Source organism: Nestor notabilis, unplaced genomic scaffold, assembly GCF_000696875.1.
Source record: "Nestor notabilis isolate BGI_N333 unplaced genomic scaffold, ASM69687v1 scaffold25600, whole genome shotgun sequence".
Classification (NCBI taxonomy): Eukaryota; Metazoa; Chordata; class Aves; order Psittaciformes; family Psittacidae; genus Nestor; species Nestor notabilis.
This window is the reverse complement of record NW_009911049.1, coordinates 21,873-30,497: the sequence shown is the minus strand read 5'-3', so window position 1 is coordinate 30,497 and position 8,625 is coordinate 21,873. Positions and strand designations below refer to the sequence as shown.

The 8,625-nt window shown below is 44.8% G+C and overlaps 1 protein-coding gene across 1 annotated transcript in view; it reads left to right on the top strand.

Moving 5' to 3' along the window:
• Positions 1–301: 301 nt before the first annotated feature.
• RIMS4 (regulating synaptic membrane exocytosis 4) overlaps positions 302–8,625 on the top strand; it is a 15,841-nt gene continuing 7,517 nt past the window's right edge. The window contains exon 1 of the mRNA XM_010012847.1: positions 302–437. Coding sequence (XP_010011149.1) covers positions 361–437 — 77 coding nt within the window. The 5' untranslated portion in view covers positions 302–360. The remainder of the gene's footprint in view (positions 438–8,625) is intronic.

Sequence of the window (8,625 nt, the reverse complement as noted above, 5' to 3'; positions counted from 1 at the left end):
GGACTTGCAGCTCCTTGTTGCTCTGCACAGTCTGAGCAGCAACATGGGATTTAGGAAATGTTTTGAGGTATGGTCAGGCTGTATGCCTTGGCTCTGCCCATGGTTACTGCTGTTCCCAAGCTGAGTAGCTCCTTGTACAGCCTTTGTGCCTTCATGCACCTGCACTCAGTGTGTAATTCATTGGTACAAATGGTTTGAGTAGGTAGGGCAGTGTGTATGTGTTGAGTATGTGCTTAACACTGTGAAAGGCTCTGGGAGCAATAGCTAACTGCCTTTTCTCCCCTTTTGTTCCTAGACGGGGATGGTCGAAGACTCAAAGGAGCCATCCAGAGGAGCACAGAAACTGGGCTGGCTGTGGAAATGCCCAGCCGGACCGTCCGTCAAGCCAGCCATGAGTCCATTGAGGACAGCATGAACAGCTATGGATCAGAGGGAAAGTAAGTCATCAAAAGGGAGCTGGGTAATCACTTGTGGGATGCGCTGTTCCTCTTATACCTATTAATTTTCCTCCAGCATAATAGATGATGTGTTTTTCTGACTTGGCTATGCTGCAGGTGTACTGCCCATTCAATTAGAGCAGGTCTTTCTGCCTGCATAGCTGTTTATATACTTTTTTTTTTTTGTGTCCTCATTATTCTGAGCTGAAGCAGATACCCATTACTTTTAACTGCTTTGCCTTTAGAAGAATAATTCAGGATGAATAGCTGGGGCTCATTACTGGTAATGAATTATAAGCCAGTAGTTTTTAATATTGCACAATAGTTGTCTATCTCCCCTGTGTCAAAATAACCTTTTGGTTTGGGGGGAAGGGTGTGCCAAGGTGATGAGAAGGATGCAAGCAGCAAAATTATCATTCTGATATCGAAATACATATTTAGAAGCCTATGTATACTTCTGGTAACAAACCCTTTGTTTCCTCTCAGTTAGTGTCATAAAATAATGTGTTTAGAAAAGGCTTTTGACCTTGTGAAAAGTTCTAACTCACTTTATCACCTTGAGACTTTATACCAGAATGTAAAGGAGGGGATCCTTAGGCCAGAACTTTGGGGACTGACTTTTCTCCAATTCTTGTTTTTGTATTTCCATTGCTTGCAGTCATTTCTGGAGATTATAATAATTTTATTAAGATGACCGTTCATGGCAATCTTTGGAGGCCAGTGTTTAAAAAAGGAGGTAATATATCCTATCAGATTCCGTGCTTCTAGGTATAAGGCCAGAATGTTTGTATGACTAAAATGTGCTCTGTTTAAGCCAGATTGCTCTGTACACTCTCTCTAGTCTTTTGTGATATTCCAAGTACACTGTACTGCTAAAATGCTGAGATAGTCCAAAGATGCTGTCAATTAATGTGATTCTGGTGTTAAATAAGTAACAGGCTGTAAATTGAGAAAGACTTTCTTTAGCTTTAGAAGTAGGCTAATCCTGGAAAGGCATCATAGATCTGTGCTGAAGGTTGGAAATAGTAATGAGGCACAGGCTGTGATAGCAGTCGTGTCACTCCAAAGCTGTGATGTACCTTATCTCTTCCGTGAGCTCCTGTCTCCAGGGAAATATTCCTGCTACACCAGCACAGTCCTGTGGCTTGGAGTTCTGTCTCCACTACGAGATGGAGAGGATTAGTGATTAAGTTCAGTCCCTTGGCAATGCAGGGCAAGAATCTGCTTTCATGCAGAATAGAATTCCTTCCTTTTTGTGTTTACATAGCTTACCCTTCTGGGAAGGGGTGTGATTTTCTGAAAGGTCTATCATTGTCCTATCATTGCATACACTGGCTGCTTTCACTGGGCTTTCCTAGAAAGAGAATATTTCTGCCAATAAAATACTACACCCTTACAAGTGCTGTTTTACCTGCTTTACCCTGCCTTCAGGGTATCAACTCAACAAAGAAAGGAAAATCCTGTCTTGCAATCCAAATGTCTGTATTGGAACAAGTCTAATATTTGGTATTCCAACCTTGAATGCTGCCGGAATATCTTTGCCAGCCCTTCTCCAGGGATGGGGTGGATTCTCCTCTTCTTGGAAAAGTGTGATTAAGTGGTTCCTGGACACTTTGTTCCTAGGTGGGAGAACTGATCTCTTCTGGAAAACCGCTGGGAATTGCAGTTACCTGTCTTGAGCCATAAGTGATAAGCAAACAGGGCTGAGAGTACAAAGAGCTGAGAGGGCTCTTTTCTCTTGAAACATGGTGGGAGGGGAGTTTCTCTGCTTTCTTTTCCTGCAGCAAAGAAAGGAATTGTTTGGGGAATACATTTGAGGGATAGAAATGTATTTTTCTAAATCACATTCCTCTTGACCTCTCCCATTTACTGTAGCTCTGTTCCCAGGGAGGCAAAATGAAGATTCATATGATTGTGTTAGCTGTGGCAAGTTTATTTTCTTTCCAATGCTGTGTTTCTGACTGCTGCAGATACCCCATAGGTCAGAGACAGTTTTCACCAGTGACTGTCAGAAACCCAGTTTTCAGCAAGACGAGGTTGCCCTAGTTCTTCCCGCCCATGCATCTCTTCAGTGTGCTCACACAGGGAAGAAAATGGATTCAAAACCTCACCTTCCAAGAGGGCTTGTTTCTCAACGTCCATATGTTTTCATAATCCTTCTCAATTTAAGGACTAAAAGAACAACTTCCAAAGGTGGCACACTGACACGATCAAAGATTTGGTGAAACTTTGCTGCAGAATGCCTGGGTACCTGCTCTCAGTAATACAAATATGCTTTTAAAAAGCGATGCTGGCTGACTGCTTTCATGTTTGTTGCTACAGCTGCTCTGTGCCAGTGCGAAGTACCACACTCAGAGAATGTTTTGTAGTGCGTGATTTTGAGGAATGCTGCTTTTCATGTGAATACCGCCAGAGTGCATGAAATCCAGTTGGTTTTTTCCTCTTTTTATGGAGAAGCTTATTACGTAGGCATATAGTTCTCCTCAGATGTGCTAGGCCCTCCTTGAACAATATACAGCCTTTAGGTTTTCACCTGAAGATGAAGTGCCCTGAAGAGTAGCTGGTCTAACAGATGTATCTCCCATAATTAATACAATGAAACTCAGTGTGAGAATTTATAAAAGGGAAAGGCTATATTTATGCTAAACACAACTGTTCTCAGTCATTCATACTTCTAGGTCTCACTCACTTGTTCTCTCGCTGCCCCATGAAGTGCTGAAGCCAGGCTTGGTTGTGTGCTGCAGGGAGGACCAGGGACCCCATCTGTCAAGCCCTCACTATGTCTTCTGAGTTGTTCTTTACAGCAGACGGGCTCTTGGACTGGTTTTTAGTTGGTTGGTTGGTTTTTGTTTGTTTTGGTTTTGTTTGGGTTTTTTTTACATTTTCTAGGACTGCCTGTTATATGGAGTGATCTTTCACCATGGGGCCTTGCTCTTTTACCATGGAGCCTTGTTCTATTTGATCTCCATAGATCTTGAGCAGTGCTGTTACCTTCTTGTTTCCTTGTTTGGGGGATCTTTATGGCTACAGCCTGCCTTCAGATAGCCTATGGAAGTGATGTGCTCTTGTTCTCCTCGTGTTGTTGGAGGACAAGTCAGCTGCTGACAGATTGGTTGTTTCACACACATGGATGTTTCCATTCGTAATTCATCCAGACCAATCTTAGCACTGGTTACAAATCTCTACAGCAGTGAGTGTTTTCTTCTGTGTATGTACTTAAAAGTCTGCATGGGAGGACAGTTACCCAAGTGCCTACCAGGACACCAAGAATATTGCAAGGATAAAATTCTGAATATAGGAATAACTTGCCAACAAACCGCTGAGATTCAGCAGAGATCTCCAACTCCATCCTGGCTAATACACGACCTATGTCTTGTTTTGGCTGGGTTTTGCTGCAGCTGCACAAGGCTGTACCACATTCAGAAAGCAATAGATTCTGGACTTGTGTATAACTTACTCCTGCCAACCTCTTTTCTTTCTGAAAATGGAGCAGAAGACAAAAATGGACCTGGAACAAAAGATTGCTAGCCGCCATAGGCCCTAGTAAGTGGTACTCGTTGGCTTTTTTGTTCTCACTGGCTACTGCAGAGATAATTAAGTTATGGAGAGCTAAGGTGATTTTTACCTTAGAAAAGCACAGCAGGTGATGACTAGCAAAGACTTAAAGGATTCTTCTTGTATTATCTAAGATGAGTCTCCCTATCCACCAAGGAAGCATCTTCTTGTTAGCCATATCATTTCTCCCATCATGAGGGCAGCAGCAGCCTGAACCCACCACTGTGAGGAGGGCAGGAGCAGAACTCAGCTTGGCACGTGTGCTGCTGGCACAAGCATCTCGCATCTCTCGGCTTTGTTCTGCCTTGTGCTGTTTCTGCAAGCTACAGAGTATACCAGTTCTCCCATCTGTGCACACAGGGCTGATGTGAACCAGTGCTGGGACTTGGGCAGGTAGCTCTCCTAGCCTTTCTCTACTTCACGATGGAGCAGTAACAGAAAGGAAGCTGGAGAAAATACCGGCCTGGCTTGTGACCATATGGCTATGTGAAAATTCACTTTCACCAAAAATTATCTATTGTCAGTCAAGAGTTACCAAAAGACCTGGTTCTTAAACACACCATTCAAGAGATCTATGTTGTAGCTACTCACTGAACGTCTCTTTTTTGGTATCCAAAACCAAGGGACTTCTAGACTCTTTTATAGCAAATTGTCCTTAGGGCTTTCCTTTTATCCAAGTCCTTTTGAAAATGTAATGAAATGTGTGGTTAATACAGTTCAGGCTATAAGGAGCCTTTTGAGATGGAAACTTGGAAGAGGCATGGGGATTGTTTCTGTAATACACTGAGAAATTAGTCAACCTGTTCAGCAACAGCACATCCTCCTGTGCTGTTAACGTTGACCAGCACCGCTTGAAAAGGATGCGACCTTGAGAGCTGTAGTTACAGCAGTAGAGTGAATCCCACCTTCAGCAGCCTCTTGGGAAGAGGCAGAATAGCTCCCTGAAGGCAGGTAGCTATTTTGCATTCAGTATGTCTGAGATGAGTAGTGATTGCTAAATATGGAGCCAGCCTGGTAAGGTGGGGAAGGGAGTGGGGGAGGTCTTTGTACATCATTGACTGCATAGTTTTTATAGCACTGTTTAGGTGGCAGAATTCATACAGCAGAAGGAATGGGATACAGAAGTGGAGTACAATGCACATAAGTGCGCATAAGACAGCATGTCACGGTGCTAAAAATGTTATGGAAAGTGGAGTGGTCAGGAGAGAAGCAGAGCTTGTTGAGCAGCAGAGGGTAGGGTATTGCTTATGTATGTGGGGGGGGATTAGGCTGGGTTTGGGTCCTGCGGGGATAGACGCTCATAGAAAACCTTTCCAGCCAAAGGGAAGGCTCCTGCAGCATTCACATCATCTTTGACAGGATGAGGGGCTGTGTGCACCTGACAGTGCAGGTAGATGCATATTGCATTAATAATTCCTCATGTGCACTATAAATATTTTAGATAGGAGCAATAGGCATTAACCAGTTCTGCCTTCCTTCTTAGCTGATAGATATCCACTTGGCTTCTGCCTGTAAGATGTGATTTAAAAGACCTTAACATGCAATATGGATGAGTGTGATTGTTACGCAGTACTTTACTGCTCCCTGAAATTGGAGTTCTGATGGGTTTTTTTTATCCCCAGATAAAATAACTCTAAAACATGTTATCAGTCTCAGAGGAGATTTTCCCCTCCCCCTTTCGCTGGCTGAAGAAAGTTTCTGTTGCTGGCACTGTTTTTTAAAGACAGAGCTGGAGATCTTAGCTATGCATTACATGCAGGCATATAGCAAATCTGTTAGTTGAGCTTTGCAAGTCAGTGAGGTTCAGTTGCATGGCTGTGTTTAGGCAGCTTGCTTATTAATTGCAACTTTTTGCCCTAAGATGACAGGAAAAGAAAAGTCTTTTAGAAAATATTCATGAGAACAGAACAATAATTTCTGATCCCTGGGCCCAGACACATCTCATGTACATACTAGACAGAGTGGAACACCTCTTTAAGAGCATGTATTGCTTCTAAGGACTTTTGAGTTGATGGTGAATGGGTGGTTGTGTGGATAGTGTGAATAAATCCATGAAAAGCACAAGACAAAATGTTACCTTCTGAAAATAGCTGTTTCCTGGGGGTGTTAGGGGGTGGCTGTGTCGAAGCTGTCTGGCTTTACCACTAACCCACCTGGCTGAACCCATGGCAGTAGAGCAGTGCAGCTCTGCAGAGGTCAAGGTGTGCAAGTGTAGTAGAGAGGCAGCAATGGGGGTTTGGCCCAAGGGGAAGGACACCAAGTCTTCTCATAATACCCCTTCTCTTGCCAGAGCTCCTCGACAGAAGGGTGTTACACCCAGCCTGTGAAAGGAGCAGATGAATTCCTCGCTCTGTATTTCTCTGCAGACATAGCAGCCAGCGTGTGGCCATTACAAGTTGGTACAGTTGAGACCAGTCCCAAAGTCGTGTAAGATGGAAGTAAAAAGTACTGTATCAAGGGCAAAAGAAAGGAAATATGCTGCTCTGTGCTTCAAACTGATAACTCACAAGTGGTGTTGAGGATTGATGTGCATAGAGGGGCGACTATAGAAAGATTTAGAAGGAAAAAGTAAAGCAAAGCACAGGAATAAATTCTCCAGGGAGGGATTATAAGAACAGGTTAGACAAGCAGCTGTCACAAATGATGGAAATAAGGCTGCTCTGGCCTTGGGACCAGGGTGTGGACTGAGTGACCTGTGGAGATGTTGCCTTACCCTATCTCCTTTGAGTTTTGCAAGGTTTTGGCAAGCCGATTCTGCAGATACTTGCAGCAGCATAATGGTATATACCTGACATACAGATCCCAGAAGCAATTTAAAAATAGATTTAGAAAAGAGGTCAGACAAACTCTGCATGGACAGGAAAAGAAATTAATGATAGATTTTCCCTAAATGTGTCTTTGCTGTTACATGCTCTGTATGCTAATGTGCAGTGAATGGCGGGTGAGCAGAGCCACGTATGCAGTACGAGAGGGATCAGCACCGGAGCTCTGACTGTTCTTTATACCATTTTGTATTGAAATCAGCATTGTCCATTTAGGCATTCAAATCCTCACTGGTTTACAGGCAAACTTTGAAAAGCCAGTTCTCCATATGAATATATATGTAGAGCAGCAGCAATTGCACAGCGAAGGAAGCAACTGCATGATGCTTTGTATGTGAAGAGGGAGGGCACAGATCTTTGCAGCGGGTACATCAGGAAATGCTGCTACCTGGAAAGAGCAGAGAAGCAATCAGCTGGCAAAGAGCCTTTAAGCCACTCTTAAATTACACTACAGAGGACAGATTTCATCTGCCCTGACCTACAGAGTGCAACGCAGGAGCACAGTCTTCAGAGACTGCTGCACCGATTTCCTAAGTAAACAGGATTATGAATGTTGTGTTCTAGGCAATGTCAGCCCCAGTTTGAGCACGCGGTTCCTGAGACTGATTGGACACAGATTTTATTCTGCATATAGACGTGCCACAAAAGAAATAAATAGTTTATTCAGCCACCTTTTCCATAATGCCGGGAATGGTGATCGGGAACACACACGTTCGGCATGGGGATTGCTCCCGAGCATTGCCTGCGGAGCCCGGGGCTGGGCTCAGCCTCCGGCCGATGTCTGCAGGCCCTTGTCTCCCTCTCGCGGGTGTCCACACGACTGCAGCAGGAGCTGTCCTCAGTGTCCTGCGGTGTGTCCAGCCGGCGATGCTTCGGCATGGCCTGGAGGTGTCTGTGCTGCTGCGCCGGGGACCGCTTGGGCTTAGAAATGACAGCTTTATCCATGTGTGCCAAATGGGGTTTGCAGCCTGCGCTGAGCCTTGAGGTGGAGCTGGTACCTGTGCAGACAAAATTGGTGTTCCCGTGGGCTTCTGCTGATGCTGCACTGCGTCGGTGGGGGCTCAGAGGCCCCGCATCAGTAGTATCCAGAGTGTTGTCCTGCTGCTGTCCCTGCTCTGCCTCCTTACCTACAGCCTAGGGCCATGGTCTGCAGGTCCTCCAGCAAAACGTCCTTAATTTGCCCTTGACACCCTGGAGGCATCAGTGACCTCCTTGTGCTTTCAGGTCAATAACAGACTAACATTTGATCTGCAACCACTTCCACCTGTAATCTTTAACTTCATTAAAATCGTTCTCATTTCACTGTGGCAAAGCAGAGCCTGTGAATCATGATGGGTGAAAGCAGAAGGCCAGGGAAGAGATAATTAATTTCTCTTTCCTATTAAGAAGGCTGCGCTGCCCTCGCTCAGTGGAGGATTTGTGCCCTTTAGACAAAAGGCTGACAAGTGTCACTTGTTAATCTTCTCTGTGTGCAGCTGTTTGTCAGGACGAGATGGTCCTGCTGCAGCCCTGGTCCCCAGGGCACTGCTGGTTATGACAGTTGCTATTTGCAAGTCAGCTGCAAAACGCTCCCTCTTTATTTCTCCAGCTATTTTTAGTGCTGCTTTTTAGATTGCAGTAAAACAAAAGACATCTCGTATTGGTGATAACCAGGTTGTAGTGATTTCTGCCCTTAAGGAAGGGACATGTTTGGTGATGGGAGGAGAAGGGCTCTCCAGTGCATGTGAAACCCGTCTGCTGGCTGTCACCCAAAGCAGAGCCACCACTGTCACCTGTGGTGGATCCCATTGGGAGCACGTCTCTCCTCCAGC